Below are 22534 nucleotides of genomic sequence, written 5' to 3' on the forward strand. Positions count from 1 at the left end.
CCATTTACCAGAATAGAAAAAGATGGAGAAGTGATACAGCTCATCACTCTTTCGATCCACCTTGTAGGGAAACCCATCTTTTCCATAATTTTTTGCAAGAATAACCATTCAACCCGATCATACGCCTTGCTGATATCTAATAATATGGTTTTAATAATATATACTACACATCTTTACAAAATAAACTTTTACAAGTCTAATATTTTGTAATAATAATTGGACCATTAATATAAATTTGTATTTATTTTTATACATCACATGCGTAATATTGGCCCGAGTCCTTATATATATATTAAAAAAAATTAAAAAAACTAACACTTTTCCTATTCTATTCTTCTGTTCCTAACGTTTTTCCCCCTTAGTTTTACTTTTACCTGAATTTATTATTTCTTTTCTTTTCTTTTCTAATCACACCACATGCTTGAAACCTCTATCCCACATTTATTTCTTTTTGCTCTTTTCTTTTTTCTACTGCGCGCCTCTACCATCCTGAATCCAATTTTCAAGTCATATTGCTTTACCCACTTTATCTTTTTACACCACAAGTTATCTCTTCCACTTTCAAATTTCTTTTTCCTATAGGTTCCCTTCCACTATCTTTAGGGGTGGAAATTTTTACTGAAACCAATTAACACATCCATCCATCCTTGACCCACCTAATTTAGGTAATTTGGGTTAATTTTGGTTTTTTTAACAATAATGATTATAGTGATTTTTTATCTCAAACTCACTATCTGATATATATTTTTGTTAGACTTTGATTTTTTTTTTTTAGCATGAGAATGATAAATTTCCAAGTCATTTATTTTCTTTAACCATTTCTACTTGGATGAAGAGAAACTAGATAGATGACAGGAAATTTCAAGTATTATATATATATATATATAAAACAGGTGTTTGATTTTGATTTAAATAAAAACAAGCCTTTGATTTCAATGGTTTAAATGGATGGCTTGAGTATTAAATGGGTTGGGTGGATAATGGGTTTTTTTCTTTTTTGGAAAGCAAATCAAAGATTCATTCATTCATGTTTAAACAATCTTGATACAAGGCTTCTATAACCGGGGGGGAGGAGAATCCTCCATCCAATACAATTCATTATTAACATTTCTAGCAGTATAGGCAACCTGATTTCCCCCTCTTCTAATACAACTTATATCAACAAATTGCAAACCATGAATGCTGCATTTTATGTCCTCATACACATGTCCCAGCAAAGAAAGATTGCCTGAATAAATATATATAATGGGTATTTAATATATAATTAAATGGGTTATTAATGGATAAATAATTAATAATGTATCCGACCCAAAAATCTACCAAACCCACACATTTGCCACCTCTAACTCCATCCTCACATATCTCTCTCTCTCTCTCTCTCTCAACTTTAGCATCGGTTTTCAACATCTAAAACTCTAACCATTATGATTCATTAACTGCTTTGTTTACCACCCGTCGCATTTCCTCATCGCCGGTGTAAGGAGGAAAAAGAGGTAGAGACAAATAGAAGTCCAATCTTGCCCGAGAAGAGATATGAAAAGATGTTTTTGTAAGTTTTGTACCTGTTCATTATCCATTAACTGGCTGGAATCAGGTATTTACCCCAATATAGCCGAAACGGATTCCTTATGACTTGTATTTAAACTAGTAAGAAATATCAGTGTTCTTGTACTGGCTTTGGTACTAATACAGTAAGTCATATCGGCTGGTATGGTTTGAACTTGACTTGATTTATATAGACAAGATATGTGTGTTCTACAAGCAATATGTGTGTAGTACAAGAAAACCTAGCACAATGGGATTAAACCCGTTGGGTTTATATTCTAACAGTCCCTCTCAAAAGCTTGTTGGATAAATGGAGTCCAACTTTAGTTTGGAAGCCAATGCATGAATGCGTCTTGGTGGAGGAGGCTAGGCTTAGCAAAGACATTATTTGTGCTTAAGTGCTCCCTGAAGCAGATGCTGATACAAAGTGGCAATTTATCTTAATATTTTGGTACGTTTATGAAAGTCGTTATTGTGAGCAATTTGAATAGCACTTCAAATTGCCATAGTGGATTAGAGTTGCAGTGGAGTAGTTAATTCCAAGATCCTGTAGTAGCTAATGTAGCCACAAAAGCTTGGTCAATATTGTGTCTGCAAGAGCGCAATATTTTGTTTCAGTAGTAGATCAAGCAAAAATAATCTATTTCTTGCTTTGCCAAGAGATGAGAGAGTCATCAAAAAGAAAACAATAACCTATGGTACACCTACAGTCAGTGGCTAATCTTTGGAGCTTCAACGATTATAAGGTTGTTTTTCCGACAATTGTGACATTGGCATCTTTATTTTGATTTCATTACTTTGTTGGAGATCGTATGGTGTCGAAAATATGGCCAGATCTTGTCATCCATTAGGTGCTAGAGATGGAGACGGTGAGCGGTGGTTGACTATGCTAGAGATGGGAAAATGGTAGTGATGATAAAACTTTTTATCTTATGTTTTATTTAGATGATGATTAAAGATTGTGAGATGGATGATTAATCAATTAATTAAACTCATTGGCAATATATGAGGACCATTAGACATTGCTGACATCCTCCTTCCAATACATGAAATAATTTCTCTCCTCATGTAAACCAGGATATATTGAGAATTTTTTTTGGTAAACTAGGATATATTGAGATTAGACCTTGAAATTTGCATTACATGACCCAGCACTTCTCTTTTGACTATTTTAACGTGCTAATTAGGTTTCCTCCATTTCTCACAGAAATCTAGAAAAAACTTACATGAGAGGTAAACTGTCGTCATCCATTGGCAAACTAAAGCGAATACAAGTCCTGTAAGTCCATCTGGATTTTATTTGAAACTCATAGGACATAGTACATATAATATTTCTCAACTAACTTTCTTCTTTCTTACCATGGATGCTTAATAAATTAGGGTCCTTGGGTCTAATGCATTATCAGGAGAGCTTCCGAAGGAACTTGGAAATCTTACTGATTTAGTTCGACTGTAAGTTTATACATATATATATTTTCCAGTTTAACAGATACATAGTCGTAATAGTTTCGAAGAAGCCCCACGAATATTGTAATCTAATAGTACTGACCCTGATGCAAGTGAATATCAATTCTGTTTCTTTCCACATTTCATACGACCCTTGATGATCTGAATGAGAATCAATTTCTTGGTTTATTTATTTTTATCAGACAACTTCTAGGTTTATAATGTACTTATTTTTTTACTTATTAATTTTCTAGGTTTTTGGGGCCAAACAACTTCACTGGTTCTCTACCATCTGAACTTGGGAATTTAATGAAATTAGACTTAATGTAAGATCTCTGCCATCGTCCCTTATTTTTTATTTAAATTGATGAGTTACAGACGAATAAATGGATTTTGAACCAACCTCATTTCATTATAATGCTAAACTTTCATTTTCAGTACTGTTAGTGTTGCAAATCTATTCAATTGTATTTTACTATTACTAACATGGTTTGTTGTGATTAGTGTATGATAAAAACGATGTCAATGATAAACCCGAGTGAAAATGATATATATTACTCAAACCACTACAAATTATGTCAGTAATATATTGTAAAAAGTTATTATGTTCCTTACATCAGTTTCTTAGCCATATGGTATAGTAAATTAGTAACCACAAGAGTGATTTGTGGAAATTATACAGCTATTGCAAAGAATTGATGCCAAACAATCACATTGTTTAGATATTTAGTTCAAGCATACATACCATGAGAATTTTTTAACATTTTTCTCTTGAATAGTTAGCAAATTAAATGAGAGATGAATAATGGCAAGAGAGTTGCGACTTGTCTTTCAGTTGTTGAATTATTTAATTATTGTCAGTAAATTTCCCTGTACATTGTTTACGTTGACAGATACATTCCTAGTTCTGGATTTAGCGGTGAGATTCCTTCAACATTTGCCAATTTAAACAACCTTCAGTTTGTGTAAGAACTAGCTCACAACTTTTCTCCATTGAAAACTTTCTAAAATCTAGATAATGGTAAATATAATTAAAAAGAAATTGTAAAATCTAATTATACCTTTTAAGTTTGGAAAATTCTCATTTTAGTCTCTATTTTTTTTAAAAAAATTCATCCTTGAAGTTTGTTTTAGTTATCAAGTAAGTTCTTTTTTCCATTGTCATTAGAAACCTACCACTGAATATTATAATATAAACAATATTTAAACACTAAATTTTAGTCAAAACTGTTGAAAATATATATTAAAAAATTACTAAAATTCATTTAATTAAAAAATAATAAATGCAATTCAAACACTATTGCAATCTTAGTTGTCATTATTGTACAAGACACAATATGATAATGACAACTATGATTATATTGGCTGAGAAAGGAAGAAGGGGGATTATGTTACAACAATCAACTCGTCAAGTGAGAATTTACTTAAACTTAAAAGGTGTATCTTAGATGTTAACAAAAGGAAAATTTTTAGTTTATATTGTATTAGCAATATAAATCTTACACTATACATACTTGTCTAATCTATAATGTAAAATTTATGTTACTAGTTCAATGTAAACCCTAATGAAAAATTTTCATATGGTTGGGAATCTTTTGAGTAAATACTTCTTTTGGTATCAGGTGGGCATCAGACAATGAACTCACAGGCAGGATACCGGACTTCATAGGGAATTGGACATTGCTTACGTTTTTGTAAGTCAATATTGCTAACCTAATCCATTCTGTTACTTTAAAATCATGATTAATCAGGCTCAAGTTTTTGTTACAGTACAAAGTCAATGTCAAAAACTGTTGTTGTACTTAAAAAGGAAAATTTGTGCACAATTTTATAATTTATGACACCGAAATTCATACATAGGAAGCTTGAAGGAAACTCTTTTGAAGGTCCAATACCGTCAACATTTTCCAATTTGACCTCTATGAGACACTTGTGAGTGTCTACATCTCTAAAAAAGTTTAGTATTTTATTTTTTTTTGGCAAATGCGTGATAGTAACAATATCATGTGTGATTTTGTAGGATGTTAAGCGATGTGTCTAATGGGGGTTCTTCATTGGCATTTATAAAAAATATGAAGTCTCTAAGTATTTTGTAAGTTAACAGGAAAGCGGGCTATGATTTAGAATTTCATAAATATGTTTTCTTTCCTTTTTAGTTTCCCTTCCAGAATATGGTATAACAATTTAATTACATGTGTTGCAGATATTTGAGGAATAACAACATTTCTGATTCAATTCCATTGAATATTGGAGAGTACCAAAATTTGACACTGTTGTAAGTAATACCCATTGGTGGAGAAGGTATTGTGTGTTACCGCTCCATGTTTCTTCTCCCTCACAAGGGGGTGGACCCCACAAGAAACATGGAAGGGGGAATTTTTTCCCATTGGTGGGTGTCTATTGGGAAACACGTGATGATTGAAATATTTTTTTGAAGAAACAAATTTAACAACTAATAATTAAATAAATTCTTTTTTTCTTAAATATTAAAAATGTCATATAATTTATGAGGATGTCAATATTAAAATTTGACAACTAGTAAAAGTAATACCCTTAAAAAATGATTTGAATGATTTCTCAACAAAAAAAAAAAAATGATTCGAATGGGGGACCAATGTTTCTTTATTTATTTAATATTCTCCCATCTCTCTCATTCCACTTCTCGTAGACTACTAGTCTTATATATCTTGGAACTATTTGGTGATAATATTACTTTTTTTTTTTTTAGGGATTTGAGCTTCAACAATATAAGAGGGAAAATTCCAGACTCTCTTTTCCAAATGAGTTCTCTCACTCACTTGTAATATTCCTTATTTTCTTCACTGGGCATGTTTACATCTCAACATATTTCTCTTTGTATTGATGAATGTACTATTGCCTACATTGTCAGATCTCTTGGAAACAATAAGTTAAATGGCACTCTACCTACTCAAAAAAGTCCGTCTCTTATCTACATGTAAGTACTAGAGACATTGTTTTATTAGAATAAATAAATAAAAAGTTACTGAAGAAATTGTCTGCATTTAGTCAAATAATTAGTTTTCTAACTCAAGATATACTCATACAAATCTTCTATACCACTTGTTATGTCCTACTTTCTGTTCCACTAACCACAACTTGTCATGTATTTATTTGACTTTCTTTATAAAATAGCAATGTTTTAAATACTGTTTCAATGTCTATTTCAGTTTGTCCATTAGAACAAAATATTTCTGTGCCAACCTATTTTAGTATACAATTTCAGGAGTTACCGATTTACCACTAATATGTAATAATAAATGTCATATTACTTATTATTATTAAGGGAGAAGTTCGAAAATGAAACAAAAGTTCTGAGCAAGCTTATGGCTCAACACTTGGGATCCGCGGTGGCTACTACGCAGCACTACCAGGTCCAATGAATATCCTAAGTTAGTACAGTCAGGGGCTCGGGAACAACTAGACAATTTAAGCCCTTTAGAGGGCACTACATGATGAAGCTCCCAAGTCATCTTTCTCATGGAGACGAAGTTACATCAGGATTGTATAAATTATTTAAAGCATGATTTAGGATATACACAAGGTTTGGCAGTGTCAAGTGATGGAAAGAATGGAGGTTTGGCTTTGCTTTGGAAGCCCGAGTCAAAAGTGGAGGTCGAGGGCCTTTTCGATGTGGTACATTGATGCATACATAGACTATGATAAGGCAGAAGAGAAATGGAGGGACACAAGTAAAAGAGAAGAGACGTGGTTGATACTTGCATCTTTTGGCCAGAATAATTAGCTTCCATGGCTATGCACTAGGGACTTCAATGAGATTACCAGTGGGTTAGAGAAGATGGGAGAGAACCCATACCGGCTAGACAAATGGACTAGTTTAGGAGGGTGATTAATCTTTTCGCATTCCGCTATTTGGGCTTTGTAGGATCACCATTCACGTGCTCAAAGAATAATGGAGTAGAAGGCAAAAGACAGGTGAGGTTGGATCATGCTCTCGCTAATAATAAATGGCTAACAAAATTTTCCAGGAACAAAACTTCGGCATATTGCCATGTCTACATCTGACCACCACCTATTGGTTTTACTTTTCCAAATGTCAAGAGCTGATCTCAAAGTAATGTCAAATTATTTATGTTTAAGGAGATATGGCTCCAAGTTCCTAGATGTAATGAGGTTGTCCAAAAAGCTTGGAAGGAGGACTTGTATAAATAGGGTGGAGTTTAGTTTGGGAACTGCATGGAGAGCTGCCAAGCTAGGCTTGTATCTTGTAACAAATTAGAATTTGGCTATGTTATGAGAAAAATTTATGAGCTACAAAAAAGATTACAGAGCTTGAAATTGGTTAACAGTGACATGGCTAGCAGGGCAATTGAGGTAGTCCGTTGATGACTAAACAGTTGGTTGGATGCTAAATCAGTAATGTGGAGGCAAAGGTCTAGAAATATGTGGTTGGTAGGAGGGGACTGAAAGCTCGGATTTGAATTAAAAACACAAGAGCTGTTTAGACCCCAAATTAAAAAATTACAGCTCAATTGCTTTTACTCTAACTTATCTAAATGCGGAAACAAGAGTAAATGAAGCGCAAACAACCGATACTACTCTAGTGCATAAATACGAATAACAAACAATAAAAGTAAAGCACAAGAGCAAGGGAAGAATGATGCAAACACAAGATAACACGCCGATGAGTTATCGAAAAGGAAACCGAAGAACTCGGCAAAAAATCTCTCCGCCGCCCTCCAAGCGGTAATTGATCTACTAAAGAATAAAGTTGGAGTACATGAATAACAAAAGACCCTCCAAGCCTAGTCTACCCAATGTACTTGAGCCCTCCAAGCTCCTGCTACCAACGGACTTCTCAAAGTCATGTCTTCTCTAGTTTTCTAGATCCCGTAATACGCCCGATTCCTTCTGCCAAGCCTCACCGGCTTCTTTTGGCAAATCCCCAAAACTTCCCAAGATCCAAAACACTATCCATACTCTGAAAATGTGTGGTTTGTATTTGGGTAAAAATCTCCTCTCAAGGTTCATCAATGGGAGAGGGAATGAGAAGAGGCTAGGAAGATTTTTCACTAAGGATTAATAGCTCTCTCTCTAAAAGATGGGTGTGTATATGTTGTAGAAAACCTATCTAGGGTTTTTTTCTCTGAATGACCTCCTTACAATTTCTATGGGTGATGGGGGTATATATAGTATGGATGAAGGGTAAGAAAGTCACACATAAAAATCCTCCAAGCAGAGAGTTTCGCGGGTATCTCGCGGGAAGGCCTTACCTGCAAGACACTCGCGAAATCCTCCAGGCCAGCATGACTCTTCAGCTTCTAGCATGTGCTTCTCACATGCTCTTTTCGCAGGATACTCTTCTCGCGAGCCAATCGTGAAAATGCACTGATTCTTCATTTCAAACTTGATTCTTCACCAACTTAATACTAAACTCAATACAATAAAATCCCACAAAATACAATGAATAAATTAAAGCAAATATAACATTTTTTTTATGGAATAAAGCCAACATAAAACATAGTTGTAAATCACAACTTTACAGGGACCGAAACACAAATATTTCCACACTAAAGCTTCAAACCATCACCAAATAAACTTAATTCATGGCCTATGTGATGCCAATAGGATTTGGCAGGAGGATGGGCGAAGGATTGAGAGTATTGATGTGGACTACTTTGCAGATATCTTTAAATCTAATGGCCCAACTAATGCTTCAAAGGTGGTGGAAGCTATCCAACCTATGGTAACTGATGCTATGAATTTGAGCTTAATTCAAAAGTTCCATGCAGCTAAGGTGGCTAGAGCCTTGAAGTAAATGCATCCTAAAAAAGCCCCAAGACCTGAAAATATGTCTCCTTTATTTTATCAGCACTACCGGTGCTTAGTCGATAATTGTGTTAGTAATACAGTTCTGGATTTTCTTAATCATGGCATTATTCCCCTAAAGTTTAATGAAACCTATGCTGTGCACACACCTAAAGTCAAGAACCCAACAAAGATTACCCAATTTCAACCCATTTAAAATGTTTTTTCCCTCACAACATTAGTGAGAATCAAAGTGCCTTCATGTCTAAACGCCTTATTACTAATAATGTACCAGTCGCTTTTGAAACAATGCATCATATTAATCAAAAGAAATCAAGGAAGGTGGGAGAAATGGTGGTGAAGCTAGATATGAGTAAAGATTATGATAGGATTGAATGGGGTTGTTTGGAAAAAATTATGATAAAAATGGATTTTCATCTAGACTGGGTCAATACTATGATGAGATGCGTGAGATCAATATCTTATGCTATCAAAATCAACGGGGAGCCTCAGCGTGTCGCATTGTGCCATCAAGGAGACTACGCCAAGGAGACCCCCTCTCTCCCTATTTATTCTTGATTTGTGCAAATTGCCTCTATTCTCTCTTGAGGAAATTAGTGGAGGACGGCTTAATAAAGGTGTGGCTGCATCCACACGGGATCTAGAGATATCACTTTTTTTTTTTTGGCTAAGGACAGTCTTATTTTCTATTGAGCCATAAGAGAAGATTGCACTAATATGGAGAGGACTTTGGATAAATATGAACAAGCATCGGGTCAACAATTGAATAGGGAGAAAACATCTCTGTTTACCAGCAGTAACATCCCACAAGACATGCAAGGTGACATTGAATCTTGCTTTGGGGCAGAGGTGATTAAAAAACATGAGACTTACTTGGGTTTGCCATCCCTGGTGGGAAAATCAAAATGCAATACTTTCTTCCAATTAAAGGAGAGACCAAATAATAAATTATCAGGGTGGAAGGAGAAGATGTTATCTTACATCTGAAAAACAAAATACTAATTAAAGAAGTGACTCAAGCAATCCCTACATATACTATAAGCGTATTCAAGCTCCCAAACACTCTATGTGATGAGATGACGAGCATGATTCACAAATTCTGGTAGGACAAACAAATGAAAAAACTAAGATGTCATGACTTAGTTGTGATAAAGTTTGTACCCCAAAGGAGGAAGGTGGCTTAGGCTTTTATCTTAAACCTTTTAATCTTGCACTTTTAGTCAAACAAAGATGGCAACTTCAAACAAATACCTCTTCTCTCGTTTATAGAGTCTTAAAGGCCAAGTATTTCCTAAATAGTGATTTTTGGGGGCTGAACTGGGTTCTTGGCCATCATTCACATGGAGAAATATAATTGTTGCTCAAAACATTATGAGAAAAGGGTGTAAATGGTAGGTTGGAGATGGTGCATCAATTGGAATCTGGCTCAATGAACCGGCTACCTTTAGAGTTCTATCTCAACCAAATACACTACCAGCACATGCCAAAGTGAGTGCTCTCATTGATCCCATATCTTGTGACTGGCAAGCTAAATTAGTAAAGTAGAGTTTTATTGCAACTGATGCCCAAGCTATTCTCAGTATTCCATTAAGTACTTGCTTGCTAGAGGATAAAATAGTGTGGGCGTATACACCTAAGGGAAAGTTCACAGTTAGTAGTGCATACAAATTAGCAGTTTATGATTTTGCTAAGGGGTATATGGAAGGAACTTCAAATGGGAAGAGCCACAAATCTTTTTGACAAAGAATCTAGAGATTACATTTGCCAATTAAGATGAAATCCTTTGCCTGGAGGGTGTGTCACAACATCATTCCCACGAAGGGCAATCTGTACCATTGGAAGGTGATTAAGGAAAGCCTATGTGAAGCATGTGGTTTAGAGGAAGAGACCATCGGCCATGCATTCTGGGAATGTGAGCATGCTCGGGAGGTATGAAATTTATCAAGCATCACTTTTGAGACTCAAGGAGTTCTTTATTGTGACTTTGTGGACCTGATTTGGTACATAATGTTTGTTCAATATGTCAGGGATGAAGTCTTAGATATGGTAATCATGATAGCTTGTTGTATGTGGTACCTCAGAAATGTTGTTAGGCATGGGAGTTCACGCCAATCGGCACAACAGGTGATACAAAAAGTTTGGATGTTGATTGCTGAGTTTCAGGCCGCTAACCATTCGGTTACTCAACGAAAGGAAGAACTAGAGACTAGATGGACACTACTAGCGATTTCAAGCTACAAGGTGAATGTGGATGGCACAATGTTTGTCCAGTCTAGGCAATCGAGGATTGGCATGGTAATCCAAGATCATAAGGATAGAGTCAAGTTAGCTTTAAGCAAAAAATATCACCAACCTTTGGGGCCGCTGGAAGCCGAAGCAAAAGCCATGGAGGTAGGTGTATTTTTTGCATAGGATGTTGGTATAAGAGATTTAGTTTTTGAATGTGATTCTAAGATAGTGGCTAATGCTCTTTTAGGTCTTTGTATCCACCTATGTTTGTCATAAACATTCTAGTCAGGGTAGCTAATAAACTCCAAGATTTTCAATCAGTTCAAGTGTCTCATGTGAAGTGTCAAGGCAATAAATCATCTCATATCTTGGAAAAATATGCCAAAGAAGTGGAGAATAGTGATAATTATGTAACATGGATAAAGGAAAATCCTTAACTGATTGAGTTAGCTATTACTTAAGATATAATGAATTTATTTTATTCTTAATAACGTTACGAGTTTTTCATAAGTGAAAGGTTTCCCAAAAAAGAAAAATTGCAACATCTATGATGTCATAGAAACTTGAATAAAGCACACACGATACTTTTTTTGATGGACAGAAACTAAATTATTAGTTTTTGGGTAGTAAACCTTGAGTCCACAATGGATTCCCTGAATCCACAAGGAAATAAACTGGAATCCACCAATGAGAAGTTTAAGAAAACTTTGAAATTTTATTAATAATTTTTTGCTTTGGCTCTAAAGGCTACAAAACATATAAATACTGAGGAAAACGTTTAAAACCCTAATTCACATTAGTTACGCGATTATGTGACAAAATACAAAAATTTACCAATAATGGCAAAATTAAGTTTAATGCAGAATCATAAACTACTGACCTTAAGGGTCGTCCCAAAATAAGAGGGACCGTATTCTGACTTTTGAGCAAAAAGTTATTAAGGAAACAAAAATTATTATAAATGGCAAAAATTCAGTTTTCGGGGCCTAAATAAAGGAATTCTTCATTTTCAAGGGATAATTTTTAGCATAGCCATAACTATTGCTCAGAAGGCCGTTTCGCTTCAACCTGCCAAATTTCATGTGACTTCGACCCCGAGGCCTATGAGTTCTACTAGTGCCTTTTTGCCTTGCACGACGATTTCAAGTGCGCTTGAGAGTCCAAAAAGGCTATGGCGGTTTGTTTTACATCAGTCTCCCCTACTTGAAAAGAACTTGACCCCGAGTTCCCACTATCTAACTCATCAGGAGGATAGTACTTATACAAGTCGATAACATTGAAGGTGGAAGAGATATGAATGTCTGGTGGAAGGGCATCCACATAAGTATTGTTGTTGATCTTCTTTGTAATCTGGAAATGCCATATTTCTTGTCCTTCAACTTGTTGTAGGTACCAACGGGAAACTTCACCTTTCTAAGGTAGAACAGCACTAAATCCCTAACACTAAAGATATTCTCACGTCACTTCTTATCAGCTGCTTCCTTGTACTTGGCATTTGTAGCTTCAAGTTTCTATTTCACTTCTTCTTGTATTGCTTGAATACGGTCAGCCATGTTCTCTGCAACTTGACTCACTCCTAGAAGCTCAGGTAAAGGTACCCAGTCCAAAACGTGTTGTAGGGGCACGTAGTAGATGATGGCAAATGGAGACATACTAGTAGTTCTAGTGAATTAGCTATTGTAAGCAAACTTTGCCAGGGACAATGCAAGATCCCACTACTTGGGCTTTGCTCCTGAAATACACCGTATCAGATTCCCCAAAGTGCGATTAACCACGTTTGTCTGGCCATCAGTCTGAGGATGACTAGTGTTGTTGTAATTTAAGGAAAAGTGCCAAAATGTTTCCACAAGGTCTGCCAAAGTGACTAATGAACTTGGTATTCCGATTAGAAGTGATGGACTTTGGTACACCATACAAATGAACAACTTCTTTAAAGAACAGATTGGCTACTCAAGTAGCATCTGAAGTCTTCTTACATGCTATGAAATGGGACATCTTTGAGTACTTGTCAACCATAACAAAAATAGAATCCATACCCCACTAGGCTCGAGGGAGGCTCAGTAAAAAATCCATAGACATATCCTCCCATGGTGCTTATGGAACTGGTAATGGCATATATAAACCAGTATTCTAAAATTGACCTTTGGCAATTCGGCAAATTGTGCACTTCCTCACATGATTCCCAACATCCCTCTTGACTTATAGCCAATAATATCTCTCCTCCATAAGTGTCATTATTTTGCCTTTACCTATATATCCACCCAAACCTCCACCATGCAGCTCCCTAATAATCTGCTCCCTCAATGAACTTTTAGGGATGCATAATTAATTACCCCGAAAGAGGAAACCATTGTGGATGTACATACTATTAACAAAAGTATGAGTTTGTAGACACTTACCCCAAATATCACCAATATTCTCATCATTCTCGTATAGCTTCTTGAGGCAATCAAACCCTACAACTTCAGTACATAGTGTGGTCAACAAAGTTGCTCACCTACTGAATGCATCTGCCACCTTATTAGTCACAAGACTTGTGCTTCAATGTGAAATAGAAGCACTATATATAGCTACCCACCGAGCATGCATCTAGTTAATGCTAGCTTGACTGTTTATGTGCTTTAATACCAAATAATTTGTATATAATACAAACACCCTTTGAATCAAGTAGTGCTCCCAGTGCTTAAGAGGTCATACTACAGCGAAGAACTCCAATTCATAGGTAGACCATTTACTTCGAGCTTCACAAACCTTCTCACTAAATAATGCTACTGGTCTATTGTCTTATGAAAGAACAGTGCCTAACCCGACTACAAATGCATCATACTCCACCTGAAACACCTTATCAAAGTTAGGCAATGCCAAAACTGGAGCAGTGATCAACTTCTCCTTAATCAAGGCAAAACTCTTTTCTACCTCCTTTCCCCATGAGAACCTCCCCTTCTTTAGGCATTCAGTGATAGGGGCTACTATACTACTAAAATCTTGAACAAACCTTTGATAAAAGGTTGCTAGCCCATGAAAGCTTTGCACATCACCCACTGTCTTTGGGGTTAGCCATTCTTTAACCACACGGACCTTATCTTCATCAACATGAATCCTATACATATTAACCACATAGGCTAAGAACAGTAACTTATCAGTCAAAAAGCTGCATTTCTTCAAGTTGATACACAACTCATTGACCTGCAATACCGTTAATACTTCTTGCACATGATTATAGTGGGCTACTTTTGTCTTATTGTAAATCAGGATGTCATCAAAATAAACTACAAAAAACTTCCCAATAAATGGTTTCAATACCTGATTCATAAGCCTCATGAAAGTGCTAGGAGTATTGGACAGTTCAAAAGGCATTACCATCCACTCATACAACCCCTCCTTCATCTTGAAAGCTGTCTTCCACTCATCTCTATGTCAAATTCGAATCTAGTGATACCCACTCTTGAGATCCAGCTTGGTGTTACACTTGGACCCACTCAGCATATCAAACATGTCATCCAGTCGGGGAATAGGGAATCGATAACTACTATGATCTTGTTGACGGCTTAGCTATCCACACATATACGCCAGCTCCCATCCTTCTTCGGAGTTAATAATGCTAGCACTGTAAACGGACTCATACTTTCCCAGATCTGTCCCTTGCTCAAAAGCTTATCCACCTACCCCTGTTGAATCTAATCCTCCTGACAATTCATCTTGTACTATGGTAGATTTGGTAGATTGGCTCCAAGAACTAAGTTAATGCAAAGCTGGATGTCGCATATTAGTGGTAAACCTGCAGGTAGATCCTCTGGAAAGAGCTCTTTAAACTCCTTGATTAATGGTTGAATTGCCTCAGGTATCTCAACAACCTTCTTCAGCTCTCCATCCGGCACCACTACTGCATAAACCTATTTCATATGCATACATTTCCTATCAAACTCATCCTTATTGTTGACTATGAGAAGTGATGTCTTCCCTTCCACTTTAGAAGCTTTGGATACACTGCCTTCCTTAATAGGATCAAGAACAATTTTTCTATCATTCTTAAAGAACACATACACATTTTCCCTGTATCTATAAGTAGCATCTATTTTATACTGCCAAGGTCTACCCAATATTAAATAACAAACATCCATATCAACAACATCACATACTAATTCATCTACATAACAATTACCCATAGAAAAAGTAACATGACATTGTTGGATAATTTTCTGTCTTCAATCCCAGCTTAGTAACTAGACTCTTTGACACGATATTCTCGACACTGTCACTATCAACGATCAAATCACAGACCCTTTTACTGATAGTATAACGCGCTCGAAAGATCTCGTTCTGCTGATCATTATAACCCACCCTTGGTGTGAGCAACAACTTCTGAATCACTAGGGATCTCCCTAATGGCACAACTTCCTCTTCTCCTTGGATCTCATTGAGGCTATAGGTATATGGGTCAGCATCATTATACACCTTTTTCACCTTCCTATTCACCCCCTGCCTCACCTCACCTTCTTCTGCCACCATCAGATTCACTGCAGCTCGTTTAGTGCAAGTACTACATTGATGCCCTAGTTCTCCACACCTGTAGCACTTATTCCCAGTTGGCCTAGCATAGGGATTGGCATTCGCCTTTGGTTTTGCTACAAAACCGACTATTGCCACTAAGGACTGGTTGACACCACTATTCTCCCTAACCATGAGTTATGGTCGTGGTGTAAACATGGGTTGTTTACCTTTGTTGGCAGTGGAACTTTTCGACTTCGAACCACCATTAGGAAACTTTGAACTTGCCCTAAGATGTTGATATTCTATCTTCTTGAATAGGGTTACAACCCCATTTTAAGTACATAGGGTTTGTAAGGATACTTGATTGAGGATGGCAACTCGCAACCTGTGTACAAAACTGGATATTCGTTGATCCTCAGTCTCCTCCAAATCATTGTGCTTTGCCAACCTATCAAACTCCTCCATGTACTTGTTAATTGTCCTGGTACCCTTCCTATAATCCTAGTACTGTTTGAACAATGGTAATCTGGTGGCAAGAACTGTTCTGCCATTAACCTCTTCATCTTCCTCCATGATCACATTTGAAGCTTTCTTTCACAAGTCTGATTTAACTGAACACAATTCCACCAGGTAGATGCTCCTCTCTTTAACTTGTATGTCACCAAACACGCCTGTTTATCATCTGGAGTACCCATATAATCGAAAAACTTCTCAACCTCACTGACCTAATTCAGATACTCTTCAATGGAAACATTACCATTAAAGGATGGAAATTCTATTTTCATACGATAGTCCCTCTACTCCTAATAATCTCGGCCATTATCCCTCGCAGGACCACGCTGATTCCCAATTACTATTTTTGCGTACTCCTCGTCCTCACTGTTCTTTTCATTGTAGTCTTGCCGCATATTTTGATTTGGACCATGATGAGGAGGGCCATGCGCAGGAATGTCACATCACTTCGTCATCACGATTAGTCAAATCGAGATGACTAATCTCCTAAACTTGAGAAAGAAAATAAACATTTTGGGGTTTTTTTGGTTAATTTTGCGCTTAATTCTCATTAATGTATTTAAAATACATAAATATCTAAGCATGAGATAACCTCATCAAAAAATCCTAAAATATAGGAACTAATCATATCCTAAAACATAGGGATCAATTTGAATACAAGCAAATAACGATACTAGTCTACTACTACCTTATTTAGATACAGATCTATCACTAAGCCTAAATTTCAATACTTATAATTCAAACTACAATTCAGCACATTACCTCGGGTCATAATATTCCCTTTCCCTTCAAATGAATCTTGTCCTCAAGATTCTGAGATATGAAAATTGATGCTTGCTTATATTGATTATAGAATACTCAACCTCAAACTTTAAAGAGTTAAGGAATAAGAATTCAAACCATGGATACTTAAACCAATTCTTTAGGGATTTTTGTAAATAGAAAAGCCTTGGTTTTAACGTCCTTGAACTCATCGGGAATGACAAATTCTATGTGTGAAATTAGGCTATGCTTATTCGAAATCACGAGAAGATCCCTTTGATCCGTCTTTTCCACTTCATTAATCCTTTGATCTTCAAACGCAATTTGTATAGTAGGTGCATCCTCCAACATATTACTCTTTAGAATTATTGGTGATGCTTGGAAAGATCACTTTGATTCTCTGAAATTTCATGGGATCCTTGAACTTTGATTATTTATTGATTTCCAAAATTACATTGGATTGTTTATCTAAGACCTCTCTCATTTGATCCCATGAATCTTACATCATTGCTATGCTTTTGGAGATGTCCTTGGCAATATCTAACATTTAGTTGACAATCTTCGACATGCTCTCCATTCTTTGTTTGCTGTGATTAACACTCTTGCAAGGTAGATGTTGCTTTTCTTTTTTTCTTTTTTTCTTTTTTAATGATTGGGTATGGTCAAAAGTGTAAGGTTTAAACAAAATTAGAATTGTTTTTTAGTTGGGTGTTGCAGTGGCTACTTGGAAGTATGGTGGCTGTTCCTTTGGTTCGTAGATGGGAGGATAAAGTAACAGTATGCGATGAGAACATGATTGAATTTCTTTTCTTTTAAGAATCCGGATGGATCTATTGGCTCTAATACCAAATGTTGTGAACAATGATAATTCACTGAATGTAAAATATAGTTAGTCAACTCAAGATGAGCAATCTCATAAATGCATTTAATGTATGCGCATGCAAGTTGAGTTTTGAAGAATGTAATGCTTTTGAGGAACTTCTAAAACTCAACGGTACATTTAAACATTATCTTTGATAAGAATGCTAAAAATGTTGTTTTGTGATTAAATGGAAAAGAAAAAAATATCGGGAGGAAAATGAGGGAAAATAATAGAAAAATTGCATGGAAAAACCCATGATTCGGGGTAGAAACCATGGTAGGATTAAGGATTGTAATATCCTTATCCCCAGAAATATTGTATTTCTTCTTCTAGAAAACCGAATTTACACAATTCTTTTTATACACTTTCTATCTTTTTTCCTCATTCATCTCTTCCCCCTTTGCTCTATTATCTAGTTTGCTATTAAGATACCTAGGATGCTCAGCAACCTTTTTTTTCATAGCAGGAGGAATGTAGTTGGTTGTACATGGACGTGTTTAATTTCTATTGATCCCTACAAACCTTAAGGACAGCTAATACATAGTACCATTCCTCTACTAGAAGAGAGAGAAAACCTGATGCATGGAGAGTGAGCTAGGAGAGTGATGGCGAGTAGTACAAAGGGCAAGAGAGAGAAAGGTGAGCCATACTAAAAGGGGGGATTACATGTGTCCTTCTGTGTGGTCCAAGCATGTACTATCCAATGTGGAGAGTGGCGCAACACTCGACCAGGAAAGACTAATTTCTCTCTCATGGTAGTGCTCGGTGACCAGCATGTGCACCAAATCGTGTCCGTTCTGCCTCACATTGTTGGCGTATACGAAGGTGTAGCTCCCTTCACCTGTGCTCATTATTTTCGTAGATCAATGGCACTAATGTTTAAGGTCAAGATGCCACCTTCACACAAAGTCTTTATATTTACTTTTGCAAGCTTGGGTACTGTACAACATACATATTTAACCAAATATTAGATAGCCTCATCAACAAATCCTAAAATATAGGAACTAATCATATCCTAAAACATAGGGATTGATTTGAATACAAGCAAATAACAATACTAATCTTCTATTACCTTATTCAGATAAAGATCTACCACAGCCTAAATTTTAAATATTTCTAATTTCAATAACAATTCAGCTAGCACATTATCTTGGGTCATAAGAGATGCCTTAGTTTATCTCAAAAAGGAGGTCGTTAGCAACATTAGGTGTACGCATAGCAATTAGGATATAAGAGCGTGTGGAGGATCGTCTATATAACTTGCTTTCTTGTGACAGCTAGACCGTTGAAGTCTTTTGTCACATTACTTCGTCATATTTTTCATCTTTAAACAAAAATGAGTCATTCTTCAAATAAGATACCAGGGGTCCATCCAACTTTGGTTGACGTTGATACTTAAGACCAAGATCAGGTCAGCATGGTTGATGCATGGTTGCAATAGGGACTACTGTTATGGTTCTTTGACAAAGAGACATGAACACGTATATGGGTACAACATTGTGACATGAGTAATTTCTGAAAAATTATAACATAAAATAATCGGTACGACACTAGTATGACAATGAGTTTCCTAATTCTTTGTAACCCAGCACCCACTGAGTTTGCCAAGGCGACTAAGGCATAAACATGGCTATTGTGTCCTCAGCTGACCTGGGAGACAATGAACTTTTTGAACTGTTTTATTTGCCTTTTGGATTCCCTCTAAACATGCAGCCACGCAGTCATTCTGAGTAGCGTACTCCTTAATCAATTGATTGGCCACTAGTAGTGAAACCCAGTAGACATTCAACTTTGTGATGCTTTGTCTGTCCAGATCGTAACCCTGCCAGCAAGACCTTGTATTTGGATTCATTATTGGATGCTGGGAATTTTAATGGTAGTGACTATTCGATCACCAACCCCTTGGGAGATACTAAAACTAGAGATATTCCTTCTCCTTGGTCATTGGATGCCCCGTCTACATAGAGTTTCCAAATGGAATCTTGTTCGAATGTCTGAATCTGAACTCTTGGATTGATTTCCTCAGCTTCTAAAGCGTTCGGTTTTGTTTTGGAAGTGAATTCTGCTACAAAATTCAAATGAACTTGGCCTTTGACTGTTGTTTTGGGCTAGTAATGCATGTCTAATGCTTTTAGTAATGTCCCGCACTTTGCTATCCGTCCAGAGAAGTCTAATGCTCTCAATAGTGTTCAGAGCAGATGTTCGATGACAACAATGATGGTATAGGCTTGGAAATACTGGGACAGTGTTTTAATATTGTGAACTACGGTCAATTCCACCTTTCACAACGGCACGTATCTAGTCTCTACATCACTCACCGTTTCACTCACATAGTATACAGGACTTTGAATATCCCCTTTAATTGTTATCAGTATGACATTAATTGCGTGCTCAAATAAGGCCATGTAAAGGTACAGAGGTTCTCTAGGTTTTGGACAAGAGAGGATGGGTGCTGTGGATAATATTTCTTCTAAGTTTTGAATGCTTGGTCATATTTGTGTCCACATTCGCCTTTATTCCATTTACGCAACAGTTTGAAAAACAATCAACATTGGCTTACTGATTTTGAGATGAATCGATTAAGGGTTGCAGTCATCTCGATGAGGAATTCTTTAGTCTCTGAAGCCTCTGAATCGCTGAAATATGATTAGGGTTCACTTCAATATTTCTTTGTAGCATTAAATACCCCTAAAAATTTCTTGATCCCATGTTAAACACGCATTTAGGAGCAATTAAACAAAGCTTGTATGCTTGGAGAATCTTCAAGGATGTACCGCATCCGTTTTACTTTTAACGGCCATATTATCATTCCAGATCTCCATGTTCTTGCCTATCAATCCTTCAAAAATCATGGTTCTTGAAGCTGAATGACGTCACAGTGAAGCAATCATTATCCTTAATTTGATCGACGAGAATAAGGGTACATCCTTGAAGGAGTATAAGAAACTCATCCAGGGTTGGCTAGAATTCATATCCACCAACTGATCGATCTTTGATAGAGGGAACGGATCCTTAAAGCAAGTTTTTTTTCAAGTCAGTGAAGTCTACATAAATACACCATTTCCTACTCTTCTATGTTTTCTATGATTGTTTTACAAAGCCATTCTGGATATTGTACCTCTTGTATTACACCTACTTCGAACAGTCGTTTGACCTCTTGGTTTATGGCTTCTATATGACCTTTAGTTGCTGTTTGGATTCACGTTTGCGTTGGTGTGTTTGCACGTTTTGCGTTTTCTCCTCTTTTTCTTTTTTTCTCTTTTTCTTTAGTGCTTATGAACAGTAACTAATACTGTTCATGTACGTGATTACACTGTGCGGAAGACAAAGTTATTGTTACACATTGGTTATGCATTGTTCATGGGACCCACAAACACTTTATTCAAAAAAAAAAATTAAAAATAGGTCTCACGATACTATTCATATATTTAAAAATTATTTTGCTACAGTGTTTTCAATTTTCAGTCTTCAGCAATAAGTTTTATCCAAACGGATCCTTAGTTGTCTTTCTTACCTTTTGCTTCTTCAACACACACCTCAGATATCTACATTAAGGCTATGGACTTGGCATCCAAGCCTAGAGCTTTATATGGTATCCACGTGAAGAAGAAGAGATGCTCCTCCAAAAATTGAATCATCTTCTCTCTTTTAGAAGGGTTCCGAGAACTTCTAATCTCAAAGTATTTCTATGAGAGACTGCGTCTTCAGCTTGTCAAATCATTAGTTAGGCTAAACTTGTATAAATGAGTGGAATCATGTTAACGCCTCTTAAGAGTGAAGTTTTGACTATTTATATTTCTCCCTCTAGATTAAGGGTTTTACACTAATGTCGCAACTTATTTAATTAATGGGAAATATTGAAATCATATTGAAAAATATATCATTTTTATTGATATACTTTTTTTTTTTTTAGAAAGTTTCAATCTATGGCGTCCGCTCTTGATGATAACTCTTTATCATCAGACCAAAACACCAATCAGTTTTTAATATAGGCGGGGATTGAACCTCAGATCTCTTATTCAAACATCAGAGACTTTACCAGTTAAACTAACTAGAACCCACTTTTTTTTATTGATATACTTGAATGTACATTTCTTGAAAAAATAACTAGAATATTATATGACTTTGGTTTAGAAATTACATGGCTTCAATCCTACTTTAGAAATTGAAAAGTACATGAAAATTTTAATTTATGAACTGTTGATCTAAGTTCGGAATCTATGTTATAAGATGAGAAGGTGTTAGGCATTCATCTGGCTCGATGAAACCAGTTTCCTAGACTGATAGTAGCACCATAAAATTTTTTAGGGGTGTCAACTTTGATAAGTTATTGGTTTTGTGTTTGGATTAACCACAAGGTTTCAAATTCTTTTTCAATGACCATTTTGGATTACTTATTGGAACAAAATATATCGGTATCAGTGTCCATTGTTTCGAGACTATGCACTAGATACATAATTATGTTAAAAATTTAAAAGATAATTTCTAGAATGATATATTGGTTATTGAAGAAAGAAAAAACAAAACGAAAAAAATGGGATTTTTTTTATCATCATCAAAACAAAACAAATGTGATATTGTTGTAAATAATCAAGCATGTAATAATACTAATAAAATATACAAGTTCCAAGAAGTGCATCATCTCACTAACCTCCACTACAAATCTGCATTTTTTTTTTTTTATTCTTTTTCCTTTCTAAATTCTCATGCTTCCTTATCTTTTCTAAAGTCCTTCACCCTCAATTCTTCTATCAATGATTTTAAAAACCATACCAATCAAAGAATCAAAAAAGGGAGTAGTTTCTAGTTCTTTTGTCCAAATAAGAACGGACCATTGGATAAAGCAGTCCTATATTCATAACTGTATATTTCCCTTTT

At 35.9% G+C, this 22534-nt stretch overlaps 1 protein-coding gene across 6 annotated transcripts in view; it reads left to right on the forward strand.

Moving 5' to 3' along the window:
• The window catches only part of LOC142615751 (putative LRR receptor-like serine/threonine-protein kinase At1g56140), a 62816-nt gene that overhangs the window by 18242 nt on the left and 22040 nt on the right, over positions 1–22534 (forward strand). For 3 of the 6 annotated variants that reach the window (XM_075788569.1, XM_075788570.1, XM_075788574.1), the window contains 10 exons: positions 2753–2824; positions 2926–2997; positions 3246–3317; positions 3885–3956; positions 4614–4685; positions 4852–4923; positions 5012–5083; positions 5195–5266; positions 5720–5791; positions 5882–5947. In XM_075788569.1, coding sequence (XP_075644684.1) covers positions 2753–2824; positions 2926–2997; positions 3246–3317; positions 3885–3956; positions 4614–4685; positions 4852–4923; positions 5012–5083; positions 5195–5266; positions 5720–5791; positions 5882–5947 — 714 coding nt within the window. The remainder of the gene's footprint in view (positions 1–2752; positions 2825–2925; positions 2998–3245; positions 3318–3884; positions 3957–4613; positions 4686–4851; positions 4924–5011; positions 5084–5194; positions 5267–5719; positions 5792–5881; positions 5948–22534) is intronic. The other 3 variants (XM_075788573.1, XM_075788572.1, XM_075788571.1) reach the window with 3 other exon arrangements.

Source organism: Castanea sativa, chromosome 11 (genome assembly GCF_040712315.1).
Source record: "Castanea sativa cultivar Marrone di Chiusa Pesio chromosome 11, ASM4071231v1".
Classification (NCBI taxonomy): domain Eukaryota; kingdom Viridiplantae; phylum Streptophyta; class Magnoliopsida; order Fagales; family Fagaceae; genus Castanea; species Castanea sativa.